This window comes from Dendropsophus ebraccatus, chromosome 7 (assembly GCF_027789765.1).
Source record: "Dendropsophus ebraccatus isolate aDenEbr1 chromosome 7, aDenEbr1.pat, whole genome shotgun sequence".
Lineage (NCBI taxonomy): Eukaryota > Metazoa > Chordata > Amphibia > Anura > Hylidae > Dendropsophus > Dendropsophus ebraccatus.
Window position 1 is genome coordinate 40,537,298 of NC_091460.1, and position 27,322 is coordinate 40,564,619.

At 40.9% G+C, this 27,322-nt stretch overlaps 1 protein-coding gene across 1 annotated transcript in view; it reads right to left on the bottom strand.

The window, feature by feature from the left end:
• Positions 1-26,504, bottom strand: part of SORCS2 (sortilin related VPS10 domain containing receptor 2) — a 647,363-nt gene extending 620,859 nt beyond the window's left edge. The window contains 1 exon segment of the mRNA XM_069977381.1: positions 26,152-26,504. Coding sequence (XP_069833482.1) covers positions 26,152-26,445 — 294 coding nt within the window. The 5' untranslated portion in view covers positions 26,446-26,504.
• Positions 26,505-27,322: the final 818 nt, after the last annotated feature.

Below are 27,322 nucleotides of genomic sequence, written 5' to 3' on the forward strand. Positions count from 1 at the left end.
CCAAGCTTTACAGAAAATTAAAGCAAATGTACCATCAAATGTACATTTTTTATATGAATAACCGGCGCCGGCACAAGGATGCCATTGCCGTGGTCCTTTTTTTGAATCGTAGCCCGGTTCCCGTCTATTCCCGGGCACCAGCCAGGCCTAAAACACTGGAGGCGGGCCCACCTGATGGTACATTTGCTTTAGGGATACTTGACTGCTCCACAACCTTAAAGGGGTTATCTGGCACTAGCTATATAAGGAAACATAACAAACATGTTATCTTTACCTCTTCATGCTCCCCTGGTGTCCTGATGCATTTGCTGGTGTCCCCCACTGTTTGTAGCTACCGTTACTTCCAAGATGAGCTTGTCTTAGGAGTGACAGCCCACTCAGCCAATCACTGACTGAGACGGGACAGCGCTATCACTCCTGAGACAAGCTCATCTCTAAAATAATGGGGACTACCAAGCGGCGACCGCATCGGGACACCAGGGGAGCGCAAATAGTTGAATATAACATGTTTGTTATGTTTTCTTATATGGCAGCAGCATGTTAAAAATCTGCTAGTGCCGGATATCCCCTTTAACCTTTCTCCCATTTCTCAAGTCTTATGACAGCTGCAAAAATTCTGACATAGTCCACAACTTCCCTCCTTCCCAATATTAAAACATTGGGGGTCTAATGGACTCAGTAACCATAATTTTAACCAAGAATACCAAGACCAAAAATCTCCATGGGTCTGGAGTCCAAACACTGGCAGCTCTGTGTGTAGCAAATGGTTATGAATTTATAAACCTAAACACAGAGGACTTTTCCTTTAAGACATATCAGTAAATAAACACCTTAGCAGCCAATATATTATTCCCATCCATTCGTCTTTGAACAGATTTTAAAAAAAATGTCCCTTCAATAATAAGTGACTGTGAGAAGAGTATCATTTGCTTGACCACAATCAGAAGAGTGCTGCTTGTCATGCCAGGCTGTAATTACAGTGTCATGATACAATGGGATGTTCTCAGACGGGCTCTTTGTCTTATACCAGACATTGCAATTTACTGAAAACCTTTGAACTTCAGAATCCCAAGTAGTTACATCAATATGATATACGATCAGACAGCTGAAATCTGCTCATGGTTCTGGTATGATCCGCCAGGGCTGCAATCTATATTTTATTACCGATATAAGTTATTTTATATACAGCCCCCATGAGATTCCTATCTCCTGACTGATGGTGAAACTTTACATGGAAGGAAAATAATTTTTTTCAGCTGGGCCCCTGCCAATCCATAGCTGGTACTAACTTTAAAGAAGGTTTTATCATATATCTATATATATATATATATATATATATATATATATATATATATATGGTCTACAGAATAGCTTCTTCCTATTGGAGGCTTTGCTATGTAGGGCCATCAGCCCACCTACCATGCAGAGTGTGGGGGAGACTTGTATATAAAAACAGTCTGTGCTCACCATTTAAGTGACAACTTGGTTAATAATCTATAGCCCCTATTACATTGGGCGATCAGATGGAGTAAACGAGCGACGACCTGTCGTTCCCCGACCTGTCGTTTAACAATATAAGTCTTTCAATACTTATCAGCTGCTGTATGTCTTGCAGGAAGTGGTGTATTCTTACCAATCTGACACAATGCTCTCTGCTGCCACCTCTGTCCATGTCAGGAACTGTCCAAAGCAGCAGCAAATCCCCATAGAAAACCTCTCCTGCTCTGGGCAGTTCCTTTCACGGACAGAGGTGAAGGCCTTGTACACCTATAATTTCATCAACCACTGGTAAAATCCACAGCAAAAAAATGTAGAAGAGACAAATGTCACCGTACTCTTCAGCATTCGCTCCAGCAGGTTGTAAAATTGCCAACAAAGATTTTATGATTTTTTTTCTCTGGGCCCATACTCCATTAATGAAATGTAAATGTGAACATATGTTTGAATTAATATCTCCCATCTTGGCCAATCCATTAAATCATTGTTCTATTTCGAGGAATATGGAGCACTCTTGGTTAAACATTTTAATTACGGATTATGTAGGTCAGTGGATGGTGTTGTATATTATTTTCAATTGTCATTATGGAAATAGGGAGCAAGAAGGGGCATTACTGACAAGAGCCCTTGAAACTGAAGCTCCACTTAGCAGAACCCAGATTAGCTGTTTCCTGTACAAATGTCCTTCAATTTGCTGTTTCCATTCCTCATGAATCCATCGACCCGGATTCCTCCATATATTTGCATTTAAAGTTCTTATTTCAACTGCAAATAAAAAATTACAAAAAAAAAAGTCTAAAAAAAGACTAAAATGATAAGCTATACCATATAGAGTGTATAAATAACATGGATGAGTACAGATACTCCGACTTCTGTCTCCCTCCAGATTCAAGTGAAATAATGCAGAGCACCACAATGACCTAAGTTTCGGTCATTCAAACTACAAGGAGTCTGGGGTCTTGTAACGATGATACAGATAATATGAATGCTAAAAAGCTTCAAAATGACAAATCTTCACCCAGAGGGCGACTGTAAAAAACAGACCAACTACTGCCATCTTATATCTCTATTTAAAGGGTCAAAAATTATATCATGATCAATGATACCATTAACATTTATATACTTAAAGGATAAAAAAAATAAACTTTCACTAAGTACATTATGCTTGTTAAATGTCACTTGTGAGACACCATACATTTCCCATTGATCCAAATGGGAGCTCTGTCTTGAGCTCACTGTTGCCCTCTGCTGACTAATAAACTGTAGCTATGTTTAGTGAATACATGCAATACCTATATTTTATAACTCTATGTTGTGTTGTTCCTCTGTTATTCTTGGTAGAAATGTATGGCTGAATAGGCAACTGGGTGTTACCAATTGGGAGGGGTCCCTGCACTGTCTGACACTATCCAATCAGAGCTTCCAGTGTCAGACTGTGTAGAGACATGCCCCAAATTGGTAACACCCAGTTGGCTATTCATAGATTTCCAGTAAGAATAACAAAGGAATGGTGACAGGTTCCCTTTAAAATTCACATGGGTACCTTTTTATGGGTCTGTATACCACTAGGATACAGACCCATGTGACTGCTACATAGTGTGACTGCAACACAATAGTTGTAACATATCCATTCCAGATGGATCTGTGGTTGCATATAACCTGCAACTTCGCTATCATAGACTTCAATGCAAATCACGCAAGGCTAGCTGTTATGCGACCAAATTATTGTGTAGTCCCAGCTTTAAAGGGGTTATTCGAGACAAGATAGACATCTCTGTCTTCTTCCAAAAATAGCACCTTACATATCGTCAGGTTGTGTGTGGTATTACAACTTGCAGCCAAGTTTTTTACTCCTGCATTATCCCTTTAAATAAAAACACATAAAAGGTTCTCAAAACTATATACCTGCCCCCACAAAATTGAATCATTAAAACAAATAAAATTTGTTCCACAAAAAACGAGCCTCCATACAGCTACACTGATGAAAAAGTAAAACGGTTTTCGGAATGGCAGAGATGAAGGTTAAAATTGACTGTGGCGTTTAGGGGATACAATACCCGAGCACAGGATTATATTCTTCTTCTTGTAGACATTGTTCTGCACCAAAAGCAATTTTGGGTAAAATGGCTCATGAATCATATCAGAGAGATCTCCGCTTCCACCGTCAGCCGGAGTGTAATCATTATTTTGTTTACATGGAATCAATGAGAAGACTGAAATTAATGGGATAATAAGATTTGAGGTCTGTCCGGAAGCCTTGGGTCGGTTTAACCGTGCAGCAAATGTATAAATATTTAATTCTCCAGATCACAAAACAAAGTAATGAGGACAGAGAACAGGAGACGGATTACACGCCTCCGTGCTCAGCTCTGTAATGACAGGATGTGGAATTGTCTAGTGATCGCCATGCTTATGCAGCAGCCTCGCTGGGCACCGCTACCCAAGAATCCTCTGACAAGTCATCAAACAAAAGATTGAAACCAGACAACACATTCTACAAAACTCTTCAATATCCCTCTCTTTAACCCTTTCACAGCTTGCAGATAACCGCTAAACAGCACGAACAGACTCGGCTATTGACATTTTTAAGATGGTTTCTAAGCAAGCGGCGCGTTCCTTGCTGGTTTACATTCACATTCCCAGATTAAATACCATATGGTTTTGCAAACCTCCATCTTATGAAACTTATTAATGTATTGATAGCTGTAATCAGAGTGTCTGGCACATAATCTCGCCAATATGTTCCAGGCAAGGGAAATGAGTATTGCAGAAAATTACACAGGTGAACTAGAGACCCCTGCGGCTATGGTGGGACGGCATAGAAGCCAGGCTTGGCTCGGGTAATTTGTAATATATAGTTAGAATGTATTTATACAGAAAATCAAGAATTACATTCTAAATAAAGGTCTCTGGGTCATTTCATGTTAAAAAGAAATTATATTTTTGTGTTCCTCATCTGTTTCCCTATTGGTTGAATAGGGGTGTTAAGATAGCAGTAGCACCTAGGTCATAATGGGACCCAAGAATCCCACTGCCACATTAGAAAACACCAGTATTATGTATTATAGACCCCCCCCCCCCCAATCATTAAAGTGCGGCGCATATCCATACAGTTCCCCCTGCTCGCAGCATGACATTAGAGATGCTGCCCCATGTGGAGGGGCTCTGTTACAGGCATTCCACGTCCGTGTTCTGCGTAAAACACGGAACGTGTGAATGCAACTTTACTCTTCCAGCCGTCTAGATGCCATGTCGTTTTATTTGACTCCTAATTACCAGACCTTCCTCACCCAAGGGGGGATGGACAATGCAGCTATCTTGGAGCGATCTAGAAACATAAAATGTTTTAAACTAAAAAAAAAAAAAGTTATACCTACCTCCTCCTATCTCCCATAGCTCCCAGTCTGGTCAACTGGTACAACTTCATCACCGCTTCCTCCTGCTTCCAAGAGGAGACATCTCAGCAGGAACTGCCCAATCAAACAATCACTGACTGAGATATTGTTGCAGCTAGGGGATTGGCTGAGACGCCCTGTTTTGTAAGCAGGAGGCAGTGATGGTGAGCTGGGACTCATGATTCCAGACCACGAGTTGCAGAAAATTAGGGGGAGGTGAGTATGATTTATTTTGTATTTTTACCCTGCCCAAAGCCATAATAAAAAAAAAATATGTCCACAGAGAAGCTGTTCAATAGAAGGGACCCAGATGAGGATAGTGTTGGTCCTCAGTGAGAAGTTGTGCAGAAATTTCTTCTCCCCAGACCTTTCAAACGTAGCAATAAATCTATAGATAACAGCTAAGAGGCATTAAGTCCTCCTTGATGTGGCCACCACCTTACCAGATGCAATGGAGGTCATCAGGCCACCATTCTCCAGATAGATGGATCCACCAGACATTTATAGATTATATTATGTATATTATCCAATAAGAGGCTGTTTTGGTCTGTGCTGACTACATATAGATTAGAGATGAGCGAACCTCGAGAATGCTCAAGTCGATCCGAACCCGAAGTTTCGGTATTTGATTAGCGGTGGCTGCTGAAGTTGGATAAAGCCCTAAGACTATGTGGAAATCATGGATATAGTCATTGGCTGTATCCATGTTTTCCAGACAACCTTAGAGCTTTAGCCAAGTTCTGCAGCTAATCAAATGCCTAACGTTCGGGTTCGGATCGACTCTAACCCGAACCCGCTTCGCTCATCTCTAATATAGATGTCTCTGGTTGGCTAAGTAATGTTGTATGGCAACTATTGCAATAGAACGTGCAAGATAATTACTATAGGGGGCCATAGAGACTTTTATATAGAATGTGTATGGGCTATTTCGGTATTACTGCATTGTTCATTTGTTTTATAGTTGTTTATGTTTTTGGCCAGCTCTAAAGAGATAAAATGTATCTAAAGATAATAGATGGGTACAAATAGTCTATCTATGAATACAAAATCAATGGAGGGATTTTATCATAATGACATCTATTATTTTATACACCAGAAAACCAACTTGAAAAATTCCACCCATTTTTATTATCGTTTTTTAAACTGCTGACATTGGAATGGGTAAAATAAATAAATAGGTGACGCTATAGGTGACACTGCCGGCGTTGTACAAGGGGTTAATCTATGCATCTGGGCTCAGGTTTATACAACCGCAACGTGGACAGATCATGTTGCACATATAATCTGATTCTCTGTGTCTGAATACATTGCTCTGGTCAGTCACAGTTTGACCTGTTTGGGTTGGGAAATCAGATTAACCGGGCTGTCATGTCAGAATGTGTTTGAGAAATTGGCAAATGGTAAACATGTAAGAAGTCCGGGATATTTAATCCATCTGCCTCAGGTCGACAAAAATAATACTGCAATATGGTTTCCAGAAGAAGATATTCGTAACACAGAAGGTTTAAGAAAATAATGATGTGAGGCCTAACATTTATATTTATTTTTTGTTTGTTTTTTTCCATAGTTTTTGTTATTTACTTATTGATAGTTGGACACTACGCCATAACCATAAATAGAACATCATTAGATTTAGATTTTTTTGGCTAATTTGGTGTTTTTGAGCACAGCATAAAATTTTAAGCAACATTTATCAAGACATTTGCGCTATTTCTGAGCAGATTACACCGGCTGCGCCTTTTTAATTTGTTTTTTTCCTCAAAGGTGGCGTGGTTTCATGTTAGCTCATTTATTAGCTAGATTAACCATGTGTTATTTTTTAATTTTGGTGCAAAAAAGTTGTGCAGCAGTACACCACTACTACCCTAACATCTTTTTTTTTTGGCCGTGTTTTGTCAGCCAAAAAATTGTGCAAAGAAATTGCAAAAGTACACTGCGCCTAACTATAAATGTGCCCCTTAATTTTATAACCCCTGCCCACCAGATTTTTATGCAGAAAGTGGGAGAATGTTTTTTTTTGTTTAGTTTTTTTTGTTTTGTTTTTTCAAAAGGCAATGTTTTTGTGCATATTTTTTTTTGTCAGCCTTTATTGTCCAAGAGAAACAGATCATTTTGTCTATTGTCCAAGGGCTGGTATTGCAATTATGCCATATTGACTTATATTCAGACACTCAGTTCTCACGGTTCTCAGTTCAGACACTCAGCATAAAATTTTCTTTGATACTAAGAAATATGATAGGAAATATGGCCTCAGTGTTTGAAGAAGTAGCTAACTTCTCTAATCTGGGTTCACTGAAAACTGGAGCTTTAAATGCTTTGAAAGTATAGTAAGAAAAAAAATGACTCTTTATACTGGGCCGTTTAGGCCCATATTACACGGGTCCACTGAGAGGAGCAAATGCTCATTGTTCCCTCTTGCTGCCGCCGCTATTACGCAAGGCGGCAGCAAGCAGGTAAGTATGGGGGGGGGCACAGGGAGCTGCGGGGGCTGCCCGGGTGATCGCTAGAGGTAGCAGCGGTCTGCTTCCGCCGCTCCTATTCCACGGAGCAACGGCAGCAGATCGCTGCTATCATAGTCATTTGTCTCTCAACATGGCCAATAATCATGGCGTGTAAATGTGACCTCTGTGCCAAAGGAAATAGCCAACTTCTCCTATTTGGATTAAAAGAAAATGTAACTGGCAGCCCAGGATTCAACTGCTTGGGCGAAAAAATGGTTATAAAAGAGTAAATTATACAATTCAAGTCTAGGTCAATTGTTTCTTTTGTGTCATAGGAAGTAGCTAACTTCTCCTCCCCCTAAAAAAATCAATGTCACTTGCAGCCTAGATTATTAATAAATTGCAAGGAAAGGTAAAAAAAATAACTATACTCTGAATGTTAGCTCACCAGTGACCTGTGCAGGAGGAAGTAGCTAGCTCCCCCTCCTATTTAGGTTCAGCAGTAAACAATGAAATTGGCTGCTTGGAAAGAAAGATTTTTTTTTAAAATGGAACATTTTATACAGTAACATCTAGTTGAATGGTGACCTCAGTGCAAGAGGAAGTAGTTAACTTCTCAAGGTCTGTGTCAGCAGAATCCAAGCAAGTGCCAGGGCCCGCCGCTACTAGGGGGCCTACCTGGGGTTTAGCTAGGTTTCACAGGGCCCCCCTTCCCTAGGCTCAACTTAAAGCACTGCGCAGATATATATATGCTTTACTGCTGGTGCACTGATAACCCCTGACCTCTGCAAGACCTCTGCATATTTTCTTTTCCTACTTGATTGCCAGCTGGAGAACAGAGATCAGAGGTTATCAGTGCAGTGAAGCAGAGATCTCTGTCTTCTGCTTGTTAATCCTTTTTTTGTTGCAGCATGTAAGTAAACATTGGGTCACTTACACACTGCAGTACATAAGTGGTACATAAAAGGAAACACACTCTTACCCTCTACCCTGGGCCCCCCTCCTACACGGGCCCCATAGCAACTGCCTACCCTGCCTCTATGGTAGCTACGCCACTGGAGCCTACCTTGCCATTGGCTGCTGAGTCTGGCCCTTTAATTATAAGCACTCTAATGAGCCATAAGCTGTATCCATGTTTTCCAGGACTCCCTAGGACTGCATCCAGCTTCCCTGGTGATCAAATGCCGAATGATCAGACTCCAGTTATGCTCATTGCTAATTACTATATTCTTACAGGGAACACAATCCTCCCAGCTGTTTACCTAACCCTTTATTTCCTGGCCCAGGCTCACTCATGCTTTATATATTTTGGTCACAGACATACCTTTATATTTATCCTTTTGTGCTATTGTCCCAGGATTTTTCCCAGGCAACAGTGTATTATATAGGATATTCTGACAAGCTCCGTGACCTCAGAGAACGTAACAAAGGCCCACCATATAGGTAACAATAGCCTTTTTTTTTTTAGAAGGTCCTTTTTGTAAAGTCCTGAAAGGGTTAAGGCGTAATGTTCCTGCCCTGGCCATTCTAAGCCTCTGCGGATGTATTTCACAGTCATAAATTTACAAATGCCCTTTATTGAAGCACAAGAGAATTTACAAGAATTGCAGCGTGAGTTTTTTTTCCTCCGTCTTTATTTGCATTCAAGCTGTCAAGTCAATTTCCCCCGTGAGTTCAGTCCTGATGTCAGCATTCTGCATACATGTAACAACAATTATAGACAGCCACTTTTATTCTGGTAATGGGATTATCCTGAGATTCTCCTTCTGACAGCAGAAACAGCTCATCCTTCTCTGCTGGAAGACTAGACTACAATACTAGCAGTAGGGCACCAGCCAGAAATAGGTGCATATGCCCCAGGCAATGTTATGTACAGTTTTTCCATGATAACTGGGGGCTATGGTTACTGCAGAAGACCTTCCAGTTAAAATGTTATACGGGGTCTTCTCTAGTAGAATTCAGCAATGTAGATATTAGGAAGCTTACAGATTTTACCATGCTGTCCTATTATAGGTCTGTGTCGTACAGAGCCATAATGGCACCCATACCTTGCTTCTAGTGGAGGGCACCATATAGTATATAGCAGAACACAGAGTATGTATGGCTCTGTAACTGGTCATATAGATTTATAAATTACTTCTATCTAAAAATCTTGTCTTCCAGTACGTATCAGCTGCTGTATGTCCTGCAGAAAGTGGTGTAATCTTTCCAGTCTGTCACAGTGCTCTCTCTGTCCGTGTCAGGAGAGGTTTCCTATGAGGATTTGCTACTGCTCTGGACAGTTCCTGTCAAGGACAGAGGAGGCAGCAGTGAGACCTGTGTCAGACTGGAAAGAACACACCACATCCTGCAGAACTTACAGCAGCTGATAAGTATTAGACATGAGATTTTTATAATATGTGACATTGCAATGCCCAATGGGAAAATGTATGCCAATAAGAAGGAAAGTAACTTGCTCTACAGTGCCACCTACTGAAGGTACCCTTAAAAGGTTTTTAATATAATCCCCAGTTATTTAGGATTTAAAAAAATAAATACAATAGCTGCTTTCTTCCAGAAACAGCGCCACTTTTGTCTTAAGTGTGTGGATGGAATTACAAGTCAGCTTCATTAAAGTGAAATAAGCTGAGTTGTAATACTACACACAACCTAAGGAAGGGGTGTCCAGCTGTTTTCATCAGCAGCTGCTGTCTTCCTAATCTCTTTGAGGTTATGTAGACAAGTAAAATAACGGCCGTTTTTTCATCATGACAGCTGCTAATAACGAGCATGATCATTATTAAAAACCAGCATCATGAAAAAACAGCTGTTTTTTCCCCCTATAAAGACGTTATGGGAGCATAGACTAAAGAGGTTATTTAAAATTAAAAAAAAAAAAAACAGCACACAGCTAGCTATCTTGGAAAAACAGCACCACCCCTGCCCTCAGGTTGTGTGTGGTATTACAATTCAGCTCCATTCACTTCAATAGAACTAAGCCTCAAAACCCAAACTGAGGACAAGAGTGGCACTGCTGCTATGTTTTCTAATCCTGGGTAACCTCTTTAAAGAGTCACTGTCGTATTTTTTTTTTTTTTTTTTTTTTTTTGCAGAAATCAATAGTCCAGGCGATTTTAAGAAACTTTGTAATTGGGTTTATTAGCCAAATCTGCCATTATCTGCATGTAAAAAGCCTTTTCCCAGGTCCCCCCCTCCTTCCTCTTTTTCATCCACTCTGAAAAATCTGAAAATTGTGACTTGTTGCAGGAGACGTCCCCTGTCTGTTCTAGGGAGAGGGGAGGGGGGAGGAGGAAGGAGGGAGTTAGCCGGCAGCAGAAAGCAGATAACAGAGGATTACAGGCACGGAGCTGGGTGACAGCTGTAATCTGAGCTCAGACAGGTCACTGGTGACTGTCACAGGAGATATCCCGTGAGGGATTTGTAGATTAACTCTTTGTTGTCCTGTTTTGGTCTTTTCTTTAGCTCTCTCTATAGGAGAACAATGAAGACAGGGGGGAGAGCTTCAAACTGCTTTTTCATGATAAAAATGCATTTTTCGGATAATAAACCCAATTACAAAGTTTCTTAAAATCGCCTGGACTATTGATTTCTGCAAAAAAAAAATTCACGACAGTGACACTTTAAGGCTCAAATATTGAATAGAAGGGAAGTTAACTCCAATAAGTGGCATTTTAGGAACCGTCATAGTTTATATTTCGTGATTTAGTTTGATCTGATTTGTACATCTAATAATTGCAAACATGGAAGTGACTGTAGGATGGCAATGCGACCATAGGAGCTCAGCATGGAAACTGCCCCCTACTGTCCCACTGAGATTCCATTTGCTTCAGTATTTGTCTCTGTATGTCTGACGCGGCGTTCTGTACAGATATCATATGTATTCTGCTGTGTTCATTATGGGTTTTGCTTTGAGCTCTGCACAGAATAAAATCAGAAAGCGAAAACTACTACTTTTCCATTTTTCTCCATCGATGCACCTGAGGTTAAGATGAAATATGGCAGTCATACAGTTCCCATACAATCTTGATACACTGAGCAAATTTTTTTCAGTTTTCATTGATTTCTATGGGGGAAAATTGGAGTTCGGTGAAGCATGCCACATTTATTTTCATATGGAGGCCCATGGACTGCATGACATGACGGCATGACGGCTCCCATACACACAGATACTCATCTGTAATACATTTGGATACAGCCCCATGAAACCTAAAGCGGGCTGATATGTATTACAAATCTCCACCAACCTCCTGTATACATGTATGCTGAGCTCAACAGAGTATACATACACTCTCAGTTCTCTTCCCCCATCATCCAGATGTGAGAGCATCTTTCTCCCTGAAGCTGAGATATGGGGGGGTTGTTTGATAGAGCACTCATCTCGCTTCCCTCCAATCCTGATCTTCAAGGTCATGCATCTGAATACCTATAAGTGTCTGTATAGCTGAGCGTCAGGCATTTACATAAATAGGATAATAAGTCACTAGTTTATGATGATAAGGGCCGGCCTCATTCAGCTCCATGTAATTTCCCGATTGCAGCTGGCAGCTATGGATTATAATTACCTGCATCTAGAAATAGAAGACTACTGAACCAGGGGAGGGGGGAAAAATCCTGCCTTCTATTATTAGCGGAGCGCCACAAATAGAAGCCGCCGAGATATTCCATGTAGATCTGGTTCAATCCATTAATGATCATATAATATAATAGCGCTTGCACCTGTGCGGCAGCCGATCCGCAACAGTTTTTTTAGATGGGAAAAAAAAGCATCATCTGAACCCTGCCTTACACATCCGTTTTGTACATAGCTATAGCTATTATGGAACTATAGGCATTTTTATCCAATGTGGGTTTTTTTTGGTATGAGTCATGTGATAGTTTACCATGTGATTCCAAGTTTTCTAATGAGGAACAGGGGACAAAATACCAATATGTATATAGACATAACATTTTTTCTGGAGTTTTTAACCTCCCTATAGAAACCTATCTGGGGGGGGAATGTCGAACATAGACCCCACGCCAATGTTGGCATTTTAGTCTTTGGTCTAATTCTGAGTCCAGCCTAAGGCCCCGTGCACACGTCAGTAAAATATATCCGGATTTCTTATCAGGAAATAGATTTCCTGGCCGTAGGGTGTTGTGGGGACAGATACCCTTCAGGATATTACATGAAGGGTGTCTATGCCGGAAAATAGGTCCAGACATTATAGAACGTCCTATTATAGAATGTCCTATTTGTATCCAGAATTCCTGCACGGTTGCTCCATAGAACCGTATAAGAGCATCCAAAATTCCAGACAGCTCCTGATGCACCAAATCAGAAGCTGGCCGAAATTCCGGATGCTTTGTGTGCCAGACCAGGCCAACACCAGCACTTAAACAAGTGCTGTGCCTGGCCCTTTAAAGGGGATATCCAGCGATATGAAAACTGGTCAGGTGCGGTTTGCAGTTAAGCTCCATTCACTTCAATGGAACTAAGTTGCAAAAACCCATCCAAACTGGCGACAAAAGTGGTGCTGTCTCTGGAAGACAGTGGCCATGTTTTTGTAGCACTGGATAACCCCTTTAACTGTATGAGAGCCTAATTAGGAGCACATAAAGTTAAATGCGGCAATGTGTTTTACAAGGTGAGTGGCCATTGGCCCCTTAGGCTATCAATCACTCTTGTGGCCGGAGGTAGCATTATACCTTCGGCCACAAGAGGCCACTCTCTCCCCCCCCCAGCGCCGTGGCATGAGTGACATCATGTACTTGCAGAGTAGAAGCCGCAGTAGGTCACAGTTACAGCCTGCAGCAGGTGAGTATAGCTTTTTTTTTCAGTTTTTACACCCAGGAAATACTGATGGTTTCCGGAAGCCTCCAGATCATTGTTTCCTGACCATAATAATGGCCACAGATGTGTGCAGGAGGCCTAATACTTACAGCAATGGAATTCATATAAGCAAACAGGGACAAGTCCACTGCTATAAGAACAGGGAAATAATATTTTGTTATTTTATTACACTATACTACAATGCAATCAGTGAAATCAACACCAAAATGAACACCAAAATCCACGTCCACCACTGGAAAACAAAGATTTTGGTGTAGATTATTAGGCTGCTTCCATGGACGAAAGCTGTATAACTATTTCAGTGGAAACTATAAGGCACAGATAGGCTATGTTCACACAACATCGTTTTTTTAGCTGCCCAAAAATATTTTCGAAAAATTACATAGCCATAATGGGGGAGGTTTATAAAACATGGTGTAAAGTAAAACTGGCTCAGTTGCCCCTAGCAACCAATCAGATTCCACCTTTCATTTTCCAAAGACTCTTTGGAAAATGAAAGGTGGAATCTGATTGGTTGCGAGGGGCAACTGAGCCAGTTTCACTTTACACCATGTTTGATAAATCGATTATCGTTCGAATTTTCACAATAACGATCGCATTTGAGCGATAATCGTTCCGTGTAAACACAGCAAACGATCAAAATCGTTCATTTTGATCTTTCAACATGTTCTCAAATCGTCGTTCGCTAAAAATTCACAGAACGCTTAGGGTAAACAGTCTTTCAAAGATTCACCCTATGTAAAAGATGGGCTTAAGCGATCTTAAAAACGATCACAATTTTTCTTACGAATTTTCTAACGATTTTTCTAACGATTTATTCCTCTAAACACTGATCGTTATAAAAACCAAATCGTTGCTTCAAAATCGTTAAACGATCAAATGGGCGAATGACCGCTTTGTGTAAACGCAGCATAACTCAGCACACATGCAGACAATTACCCTATACACAAGACCCGGAAGATGTTACTGAGGGTAGTGAGGAGGGTTTAACTGCTTAACCACTGCCGGAAACCATTATACAGCTATAATTACATCACAGCTTCACTGTACGCCAGATTCCCAAGCATCCACATTTTTCCCAGGACCCTCAGTGTTTTTAGTGCCGGAGACCTTTAACCCGGGATGTTTATTTTCCTAAACTCCAGAATTAACATGGGGAATAGACACCTGCTCTGCTGCAGACTTCACCTAATACTGATCACTGGGCTTTAGGGGATGTTCACACATGGCAGCTAATGATAGGGTCTATACATATGAATGGTGCAGTATATACAATCGTAGTTTTCCACCATACTCATCCACATACATATGATATGTGACAAATCTGCAGCAGGTGAATGGGTTCCTATAGGCCAAGGGTAGGGAACCTTGGCTCTCCAGCTGTTGCAAAACTACAACTCCCATCATGCCTGGACAGCCAAAGCTTTAGCTTTGGCTGTCCAGGCATGATGGGGGTTGTAGTTTTGCAACAACTGGAGAGCCAAAGCTCCCTACCCCTGCTATAGGATGAGAACTGGAGCACAGGCAGGAATATTAGCCATTTACATCAACTCGCCTTATGTATCAGACCGGAGGAGGATTATTCAAGGTACAGACAAAAAAATCAATAGCAGAATGGGACTAAGGACCCATCTGTCTTCTCACAAAGGTCATTTGAGCAGACAAACTGCTAATCCGTTTTCTCTACAACCTCGTTTTTCTCCAAAAGTTGTCACTCGCTTTTTTTTTTTAGATCCCCGAATATACCAACCTAATGCAACGCTCCAATAGGCCATGCTCCAGTATGGAGATAGGGGAAGTGCAGTTCAGTGGTCTGGGACAGTGGAGTGACAACCTCAAACCTCAACCACAACCGTGACCGTATTACCTGTCATCAGCTTTCCAAGAAATGGATATATTATTAGTAGTAGAAGTATTTAGTAGTATATATAACTGGTAGTAGAAAAACATGGCTATTTTCTTCTAATAACAGTGCCACACATGGGTTATGTCTGGTATTGCACCTTATTCCAATTTTCGTTCAAGTCAACTGGTTTCAGAAAGTTATATAGATTTGTAATTTACTTCTATTTAAAAATCTTACGTCTTCCAGTACTTATCAGCTGCAGGAAGTGGTGTTTGTTTACTTTTCAGTCTGACACACTGCTCTCTGCTGCCATCTCTGTCCGAGACAGGAACTGTCGGTTTTCTATGGGGATTTCCTACTGTTCTGGACAGTTCTTATCTTAGACAGGGGTGGCAGCAGAGAGCACTGTGTCAGAATAAAAGAATACACCACTTCCTGCAGGACATACAGCAGCTGATAAGTATGAGAAGAAATTAGATTTTTAAATAGAGGTAAATTACAAACCTATATAACTTTCTGAAACCAGTTGATTTGACAGAAAAAGATTTTCGCTGGTGTACCACTTTAACCACGCTGAGTTGCAGTACCAGGCACAACCCATAGAGGAATGTGGCACTGTTTCTGAAAGACAGCAGCCACATTTTTCTAATTCGGGACAACTCTATTAACTGGAAGTATTCATAAGAAAGATGATAAGTGATCACAGGGTGACTTTAAGGCTCAGTTCATACAGAATATTTGGGTCATTATATACTCGACTTTTTAGGCAAAATGTGCACAGAAAATCTGTAGTATTGATAATCATACATGCCCGGGGTATCCTCATAAGTCTACATCTTAAGGATCTTGTATGTTCTTCTTTAATAAGCTTGTGAGGACATATACTATAATGGGTTGTATCCAAAGTACAGCATGCCGCCTTATGGCACAACATAAAATAGGAAGAGTTATGGTAATAAACATTTAGACAGCCGGTAATGAGAACATAAAGGAAGCGATCCGTGCCACTGTGCACAAGGCTAGAGAAACAAGGTTACAACTCATGATGTAGTCCCTGATTACAGGAACAGGGCAATGCTGTGGTGTTACTGACAAAGATCTATGAGACCACACCAATGACACTATGAGCAAGTATAATGATGATGGCACCGCCCCGAGTGGAAGAGGATGAAGGATCATCATGTAGGACATAGCAGGACTGCTGTCGCTCATTAATCATGGCCAACGCAAGATCATTGACCTTCAAAGCCCTGGACACCAACAACTGATAGATGAGTACAGTGCATCACATAAAACACAATACATTACAATGCTAATAGTTTCTTTTCAGTGTGGTTATTCCTCTTCCAAAAACAGCACCTCTCCTGTTCTCAGTTTAGGTGTGGGTTTTGCAGCTCACTTCCATTCAACTGAATGGAGCTAAATTGCAATACCACACATAACCTGAGGACAGGGGTGGTGCTGTTTTTTTTTTTTGTTTTTTTTTTGGAAATAAGTAGCTGTGTTTTTTCTTATTCTGGATACTCTCTTAAAAGGGCTTAGGGAAAGTCATTTTTAAATATCTAAATAAAGATCATTTTTATGCTGCCTGAACCAGGAGTCCTGAGGATAGCCCCAGGCAGCATCTCTTCCTCCCACCAGACTTGACTGATAGATCTCCTCCTGTTTGGCTATAGGGAGACCTAACACAAAGCCACCAGGAACTACCTCAATCAAGCGCTCTCAGAATGTCCACCTAATGTGTCTGGTACTGGTGGTCACACATGCTCAGTAGCTAAGTCCCATATCCTTGGACTTTTTAAAATATTGGTTCATGCATAAAGGCAACGATCAGCCGACATCATGCATGTTTGGTGATTGCTGTCATTCTGCATGCGCTATTACATGAAACGATTATCAGCCGGAACGGCCGCTAATCGGATAAGCACAGCTGATAATCGCTTCATGTAATAGGACCCTAAGGTGCACAGTACTCCTAGTCAGTGGGCATACCCAATAGTGGGAGGACTTCTTAGCAAAATAACCAATGCCCACTCAAAAGAGCACCAGGGGGCGCTGTAACAAGTACGCAACAAAAGCCTTTTTTTATACAATATCAATTATATTTTGATCTAACAAAGTAGTATAATAAATCATGGGACAACCTCTTTAATATCAGAATGAGGGAGACTGTTACACACCGGACGTGTTATTCCCAGGCTAGGTGTGAATAATTAATCATCAAGGCTTTGGCCCCTTTGCTGCATGCGGAGATTTATTTGCTACAATGGAAATATAAAGCTGTCCCATGTGTACCTTTATGGCTACGCAGTTACTGGAGTCTCTGCAGAAAGCTGACACCAGCCGCTACCCAGTTATTGACATGAAGACTTTAGCCGATAAAATATTAAAGCCTGTCTCCACAGGCCTCTTTCTTTCTACACCGCCGCATAATATTTATGATCTTCCCTGTTCTCGCGCTTTGCAGTTTGTTTTATATCCTGAAGCAGCAGGTTTTCTTGTTCATATTCCTACAGTAGGAGGGACCTAAACCAGCCTGTGTCGTAGGGAGAGGCAGTACCTTGCATAGCAGACTGGACTATAGGATAATACTTGTATGCAAATGGTTATCTACTAAAAACAGGAAGTCTTGGTGCACGTTCACAACACTAATTTTTCACAGATTTTTATGCCTATTTTGATGATCATTTTTAAGCTCCTATTGATTTCACTGGGATAAAGTCATAAAAATTCGAAAAATTCTGTGTTGTCGTTTTCAAAACATAGGAAATTAAAGGGATACTTTACTTGTCGTGAGACTTGTCATGAGAGACATGTAAAATGTTTTGATCAGTTGGGGTCCAAGTGTTAAGACCCCCATGAAAGTGGCGATCAGTGGGGGGGGGGGGGGGGGGGGGGTTGATTACCCAGACATCAAAAGGTTTTGTTCTTTTTTTAACTGACAGGGACACTTTAAAGGGGTTGTCCAGCGAAAATCTTTTTCTTTCAAATCAACTGGTTTCAGAAAGTTATATTAATTGTAATTTACTTCTATTTAAAAAACTCCAGTCTTCTAGTACTTATCAGCGGCTGCATGTCCTGCAGGAAATTGTGTTTTCTTTCCAGTCTGACACAGTGCTCTCTGCTGCCACCTCTGTTCGAAACAGGAACTGTCCAAATCCCCATAGAAAACCTTTCCTGCTCTGGACAGTTCCTGTTTCGGCCAGAGATGTCAGCAGAGAGCACTGTGTCAGACTGCAAAGAAAACTTCCTGCATGACATACAGCAGCTGATAAGTATGGGAAGACTTAAGAATTTTAAATAAAAGTATAAAAGTAAATTACAAATCTATATATTTTTCTGAAACCTGTTTAATTTAAAAAATACATAGTGTGAACCAGGCCTTAAGCTGTTTTCCTATGCTGCCGTTAGGGCATACCTTTAGGCAGCTTTACCCGATTAAGAGTATCAAATTAAGCTATTTATCCTACTACTTCCCATTTCCCTAGCGTACCAATCACACTTGTTTCTTCCATGATACAATATACTGACTGGTTTGCCTATGTATACAGTGTAATACTTTCTATAAGCGGACGCTGTGATCACAGTGTAAATCTCCACATGTAACCCCAGGCTACATGTAATGGAGACAGAAAGAGAGGTCCACATGATAATGTAGAAATAATTACATAATACACACAAAGAGACTTAATACAGCAGCGAGCCGTCGTGGGGTCACGGAGCTGCGCTCTCGGCTGACACCAGTTCTTAATCTTAATTATGGCTCCTCCTGACTCACGGGCGCTCACTAGATGGATTCTAGCAGGTTCTCTTTTTCTAGATGGTTGTAATCTTGCCCCCATTTCCATGAAATCCTAAATAAAAGGGCATGACCTGTACGTTATATAGATGACTTCTGCATTCTGTTCTGCAAATGATCTTATGGGGTTTCAAAGGTCATTTACATTTCAAAATTCAACAAATTTTTTAATAAACGCTTGATGTCTTTCACTATTTTGAAGATTTTGTTATCTGAAACGTTTAGATATGATATAGGTAAGCAAACAAGAGAAAAAGGAGCCGTTACACCTTTAATAATTGTTGGCCGAATAATTGACTGACAGTTTTCTCTCCCATCCTCTCCATACACATGAATGGTCCTGTGTTCTCCATTGAGAGAGGAGGGGTAAGCCACAGCCAGACTGCTCTCGGGCCAGCTTATCCCTCCAAGAACAAAGGGGTCAGGCACTAAAATTCCATCACACCCGACCCTATCTCTACTGACATTATCTGTTGGTGAAGAGTGGGGAGGGCCTATACAAGCGTGCTCGGAGGGATGATTGACAGGCAGAGAGGCCAGTATCGGACAGAGAGCAATGACTAGACACGGGCAGGGAGACTATCATAATACTGACCTTAGTTGCTGCAGACTATCATAATACTGATATCAGTTGCTGCAGACCATCATAATACTCACCTCAGTTGCTGCAGACCATCATAATACTGACCTCAGTTGCTGCAGACCATCATAATACTGACCTCAGTTGCTGCAGACTATCATAATACTGACCTTAGTTGCTGCAGACTATCATAATACTGATATCAGTTGCTGCAAATCATCATAATACTCACCTGAGTTGTTTCAGATCATCATAATACTTACCTGAGTTGCTGCAGACTATCATAATACTGACCTTAGTTGCTGCAGACTATCATAATACTTACCTGAGTTGCTGCAGACTATCATAATACTGACATCAGTTGCTGCAAATCATCATAATACTCACCTGAGTTGCTGCAGATCATCATAATACTGACCTGAGTTGCAGTAGTACATCATAATGCACAAATAAGATGTAGACTGTACAGTGGGGCCCATAGGCTTTACTATTCTCCACCGTACACTATAGCTTAGCCCCTTTAGCATCTATATTTATTGCTGGTTTGTTTTCATATAGTATTAACAACTTACCATTGATTGTAATAGAGGGTCCCTGAATACTTTCTCCTATAAATAATAAAATCACTGAATAACATTAGCCTGTTTACTATTCCCAGCCAACATAGGGTTAAATTTGCAAACACCCCCTCCTCCATACTGCAGGATGAAGCAGTCAGAAGCATTATGCAGATAGGAGCACTTCTGCTAAATCAACGTTTCAGGCCATTTGACATCCTGCACTAGTCACGCTTTTGTCGGCCTACAGAGCCCGGGCAGAATAAAGTGGCCATTAATTAAGTTGACCCAAAGCTAATGATTGAGGGAGTCACATGACCAATTCTTCCAGGACCAAGATTACGGCTCCGCTCTAATTTTAGAAAATTGATTTTTTTTTTCTCCTTCTTCTAAACTGCAATAGAGAACAGGCTGCAATCCACGTCTGGTGAACTTCTAGCACAAGCTGCCTTCTATTAGCTCCTGATGTATTATACATGTTACTACTATGGCACTATAGAAGTCCAGTGACCGAGGAGCTAAAGTTACCGCCTCGTAATAAGACTGCAGATTAGTAACGGAGAAAGACGTCCTGTAATCTAATAAAAAGGACAGAGGAGAGTGAGAGTTCTGCTGAGGATACAGCCTACAGGTTGCTGACCTTATATATAGGCCACCAAGTATAGTTAATGGGCGGATAAATATATATATATATATATATATATATATATATATATATATATATATCATATTTATACCATATATATATATATATATATATATATATATATATATATATATATACGCACCGGGTGGTAAAAAAGTAGGTGGACAGTATGTGTAATAGGGTTATGAAAGGGGAAAATTATCACACATGGTGTAAAGTGAAACTGGCTCAGTTGCCCCTAGCAACCAATCAGATTCCACCTTTTGTATCTCACAGACTCTTTGGAAAATGAAAGGTGGAATCTGATTGGCTGCTAGGGGCAACTGAGCCAGCGTCACAAATCCACATAGTTTTGGACCACCCTGTATATATTGTTGCAAATAGTAATAATAGTAAATTATAAGGGAACGCACTACAGCTACGTTCCCACAATATTTTTTGGCGATTTTATGGCTGGTTTTTAGACATACATTATTTTGGTTCCAAAATGCAGCTGACGTAATTTGCAGAATAGGCGCCAAAATAACGGCCATCCAAAAAACGTCCAGAAAGACATTGTAGCCTACTTCTCGACCAATGGGCTATGCTCACACATAGGGGGACATTTATGAAGTCTGGCGTTTTTTATGTCCCCGCAGCTCCAGAGCTCAGGGGATTTATGTAAAGGCGCACTGTCTCTACATAAATCCCGATTGCAAGGAGCCCATACGTGCGAAAATTATGAAACTTACGCCAGCTCAGAGCTGGCGTAGGTTTCAGTATCTTTTTTCTGCGGAAAAAAATGATAAATGCGCCACACTCAAAGGCCACGCCCCCTTTGCGTGCTGCCGCACCCCCATAATGCCCTCTCTCCGCCCCACTGGCAAAGGTGGCGCAGATGGGGCAGATGCGAAAAAAATATTCACAAAATTACCATTTGCAAATATTTTAACGCCGATCTGCCCCATCTGCGCCTTTTTTAGTATTTCCGTCAGTCTTTTGGTCAGTATTTTTTCAACCAATACCAGGAGTGGAAGTGACAGGGGAAAATCATAATAGAAAGATTTGCACAATTTCTGTGTTTTCAACGCACTCCTGGTTTTGGTTGAAAAAGACGGAAATAATATGTGTGAACATAGCCTTGTTTGTATCATTATAAAACTAATAGTAGAATATGTTGGACTGAACACTTTGTTCTGCATTGCTAGAATTATAGTCATATGCTGTATATATTACTACCATTATCTGCAATATATTATTAGATCCGCAGGACCTGATCGCTGCCAGACAGCGATAGGCGAATCTACAGTCATTGGCCAGATCAGCATCTAATGAATCAGCCATCAATTTGTTTAGTCTTGAAAAATTCGCTCCTCTTTCCAGTGTTCTGATGCCCTAGAGAAGTCTGGAGTGAAACTATGATGACGGCCAAACTTTTACAGGACAAAAGAAAAAAAAAAACTTTTTCAAGACTAAACAGATCAATGAATAATTAATAAGAGATTTGTTCCTTTCTAGGGCCAGATTATCAGATTGTTAAGGATTAGAGATTATTGCACAGTCAGAAATATAAATGATGGACAACCCAAAGCTGAAATCGGTAATGTAGGCAGCTATAGCTCTTCTCCATTACTCCTACTTACAGCTAGAAATATTTAACCGTATAATTATATTTATTATTGCTATTTACAGTAGATTTAGATATTCTTACTATTGTTATTAGCATGTTGTATGTCGAGAATCAGTCAATTCTTTCTTAAACATCAGTAGGTTTATTTGCTTTCCATATAGTTCTTGCACATGATTTATGGTTTATGTAAATTGTTGAGTAAAGTGAAACATTAAAGATGCTTTCTTCCAAAAACAGCGCCACACCTGTACTCTGGTTGTATGAGGTATTACAACTCTGCTCCATTCATTTCAATAGCGCTGGGCTGCAATACCACACAAACCGAGGACAAAAGTGGAGCTGTTTATGGAAGAAAGCAGTTCTATTCTAATCCTTGATAATTGCTGGAGAAACACACACACACATACACACAACAGGACCAGTAGAGGTTACAAAGGTAAGCTAACCATAACACAGAATAGTGATCCCCAACCTGTGGGGACATTACAACTCCCAGCATGTCCCAATACAACAGCTGGAGAACCACATGTTAAGGATCACTGCCAATAAAAGCCTTCTATGGTTAAAGGGGTTATCCAGTATTAGAAAATATATTACACCGCTGTTTAATTCTTCAAAACAAACACAGTGCCACCTATGTCCCTTACTCAGCGTAGTATTACATCTCATCTCTATTCTTACAGATCTGAGCTGTAATACCACACACGTATTAGACTGGCGCTGTTTCTAGAAGAAAGCAGACATGTTTTTCTAAACCTGGAAAGCCCTGTAAGTTTCTATAATGGAAAAAAAGACTGAGCAGTTGGGACACCAGTGTACAACCCCAGCAGCTCCAGAGACCACCAGTGGGATGGGGGAGCTGATCTGATTGACTCCTGTTACTTTCCTGTACTCATCCAATTGTACAACTGAGTGTAATACATTATGTCATGTCACTGGTGGTATCTGTAGGTAGCGTATATATATATATATATATATATATATATATATATATATATATATATATATATTATGTGTGTGTAGATAGGAGATAGATAGATCTGATTGACAGGAGATAGATAAAGAGATAGATAGATAGATAGATAGATAGATAGATAGATAGATAGATAGAAAGCAGATAGATAGATAGATAGATAAATAGATGGATAGATAGAAAGCAGATAGATAGATAGATAGATAGATAGATAGATAGATAGATAGGAGATAGATAGGTGAAAGCAGATAGATAGACAGATAGGTGATTGATTGATTGATAGATAGATAGATAGATAGATAGATAGATAGATAGGAGATAGATAGATAGATAGATAGATAGATAGATAGATAGATAGATAGGAGATAGATAATCTACATTCCTAAGAAACTGAATATTGGACATTAGACATGAGTAACAATCCTTGGAAATTCATCTCAAACCAAACAACTTGTAATAGGCAAAAACATTTCAATGCACAAAAAAAAATCACTGTATAGTTATAAATGTCTCCATATCTCCAATCCTCAATGCCTGCTGTTACTTGTAGTTCTCTTTCTCTGGACTGCAACAAGTCCCTAAGTACACGCACATCCCTGAAGGAGTGCCCAGCAAGTCTCAGCCCTGCCAGTAAGTGCCCAGCAAGTCTCAGCCCTGCCAGTGAGTGCCCAGCAAGTCTCAGCCCTGCCAGTGAGTGCCCAGCAAGTCTCAGCCCTGCCAGTGAGTGCCCAGCAAGTCTCAGCCCTGCCAATGAGTGCCCAGCATACAGCTCCAGCTTGTTCTGTATCCCCTGGCTCATTGGGCACTCCCCCCGGCTGAGGTTGCACTGAGACCCCCTAATCCCTGACATCAGATCAGTGGATACAAGAGAGCAGGACCAGACAACATTAGCCATTCATCAATCCCAATCACTTACTGTTGGTCATCCATCAGGTTGGACCACTCATGGTCTCTATGGATTAATGACACATACACCATACAGAAGAGACACAATGTAACAACCACAATAGTAAATGCAATAACAATGGAAACAACAAGGGAGTCATTTGTATCAACAACTGGTAGTGGAGCATGTATTCATGGTACTTTATAGCCTATCATAAAACAATGGTGACCCTAGGGAATGACCAGCAGCAGCACATCAGCATCCTCCTCCTGGAAGGAGAAGATCATACATCAAGTCTGACAAGTGACAGCACAGATTGATAGGCAGATAGAGCCCAGGCACATAATGGCAGCCAACAATTCACAGCAGCAGCAGCACCAATGACTGCAATCTCAGGGAAGTGGGTGGTAAACTCAGGCAGTGCCAGTGGGCACTAAGATATTGCAGAAAAGATGGGCATGTAAACTGGTAAGCTCAATTATGGGTACTACCCTCAGGCCAGTCATGGAACTGTAAATGAGTTTTACTCATAGACATCATAGTGTGATGTTTTTTAAATATGCTTAAAAGTGGGCACAAGCACAAGAAAGCAGATATGTGTTGGCATGTACAATAAAATCACAATAAATTCAGATATATTGGTTGGCAGATTTATAAGCTTGGCATCTAGTCCTGGTAGTAAGGAATTTAACTTGGATATTAAATATGCATGTATCAGGGCATATGTTTACAGTGCCATAGCATCCATCTCAATAATGCATACAAATGTGCCAGGGGATTTCACTTTGGCTATGCACAAACATATACCAGGGCATATAACTCTGGCAGTGCATAAAGCTATAACAGGGCACCAAACTGAAGCAGTGCATAGACTTCTACTGTGTAATTCTAGCAGTACATAGACCTAGGACATGTAACTCAAGTATGCATAGACATGAATCAAAGCAGTGCATTTACATGGACCAGGACATTAAATAGTAGTACATAGACTTATAACACAGAACTCAAGCAGTGCATAGACATGGACCAGGACATTGAATTGTAGCAGTCCATAGACTTATAACACAGAACTCAAGCAGTGCCCAGACATGGACCAGGACATTAAATAGTAGAACATGGACCTATGACACAGAACTCAAGCAGTGCCTAGACATGGACCAGGACATTGAATTGTAGCAGTCCATAGACCTATGACATAGAACTCAAGCAGTGCCTAGACATGGACCAGGACATTAAATAGTAGAACATGGACCTATGACACAGAACTCAAGCAGTGCCTAGACATGGACCAGGACATTGAATTGTAGCAGTCCATAGACCTATGACATAGAACTCAAGCAGTGCCTAGACATGGGCCAGGACATTGAATTGTAGCAGTCCATAGACCTATGACATAGAACTCAAGCAGTGCATAGACATGGACCAGGACATTAAATAGTAGAACATGGACCTATGACACAGAACTCAAGCAGTGCCTAGACATGGGCCAGGACATTGAATTGTAGCAGTCCATAGACCTATGACATAGAACTCAAGCAGTGCCTAGACATGGGCCAGGACATTGAATTGTAGCAGTCCATAGACCTATGACATAGAACTCAAGCAGTGCCTAGACATGGGCCAGGACATTGAATTGTAGCAGTCCATAGACCTATGACATAGAACTCAAGCAGTGCCTAGACATGGGCCAGGACATTGAATTGTAGCAGTCCATAGACCTATGACATAGAACTCAAGCAGTGCATAGACATGGACCAGGACATTAAATAGTAGAACATGGACCTATGACATAGAACTCAAGCAGTGCCAGGACATTTCATTATTACACAGTATTAGTACATAGACTTCAAGACTTGGGCATTAGCCCCATGTAATGCATTGACAGGTACCAGGGCTTATAACTTATGCAGTGCACAATGATGTACTCTGAAAGTGCACAGACATCTAACTCTGACACTGCTTGGAGATGCCAGTGGGCACTTAAAGGTTTCATTGGCAGCAACCATGCCATGGTACCAGTGAGGGTTAAAGGGACTGACAAGTGACAGGTAAGCTTAATTCCAATAGATAAGCAATGTCAGGAGTGACTCACGCTGCTGTTCTCCCCGGTCCAGTGCACCATGGCTTGGTTGTGAGATGCATCCCCCTTGAGCACAAACGAGGTGCTGAGCAGTGAGATGTGATCAGAGCTTGTAGCCCTCCCAAAGCGACCAGCTGAAGCATAAGCATCCTTAGTAACCCCATCTCCATCAACTCTGCTCTGTAGATCCAGTGTACTCCTCCTGTTCACCCAGCCTGTGCCCTGGACCAGCTGGACCAGCAGGGAAAGACTGGCAAAGCACAGGATGCCCATGTGAGGAGGAAGAAGTGGCCCCCTCAGTGCCATGCTCCTCTTCTGATGTGGCTAGTGACAGGCTGGGGATGTGTATGCCAGATAGATAGATACTGGAAGAGAGAGGGTGGGATTGCAAACAAAGCAAGGTTTTTCCTCCTTACATTGGATAACACTGAGCTTTCACAAGTACAGCTGTCATTGGGAAAGGAACGCGGGCGCCATCTGCCGGTGGACATGGGTAATGACTCTTTAGTTTGTAGTAGTGTATAATATTTAGAGCAAGTGTGTGCGTGCATATTTTTATATATATATATATATATATATATATATATATATATATATATATATATATATACACAGCTATAGTAACATTAATCAATGATATAGTAACATGGAATCAGGTCAGGTTTACAGTAGTCACAGCTCTTTCACCCTGGGTAGCTAGGGGTGTTTGGTGCCTTGATGACCAAGGCAAAATTTCACCTTTTGGAATGTTGCAATCTACATCTTATAAAAAAAAAAACTATTGGCAGGACACATAAGGCTTTCATGTTATGTAAGACTGATGTCAACTACTTTTACTAGAAAAATAGAAACAGGATTTCACCTTTTATTTTTCTTGCTCTGTTCTTTACTACTTTTGTTGTCTACAGCTCACCGCAATGTCAAGATACAGACCCACTTCAGACATGAAAATAGTTAAAAGCAGCAACTGCTTAAAAAAAAATTCCCACAAAAATAATGAGGCTCTTGGTTACCATTTGCAAACAGTGGAATTTTTTTTTTTAGCATTTGGGGGGGGGCTGCTTTTAACTATTTTCATGTCTGTAGTGGGTCTGTATCTTGCCACTGTGGTGAGCTGTTGCATTTTTCTGTGTTTTTTGTGTGTTTGCAATTTCAGCCACAACAACGTGCTCCTGCCTAGTGT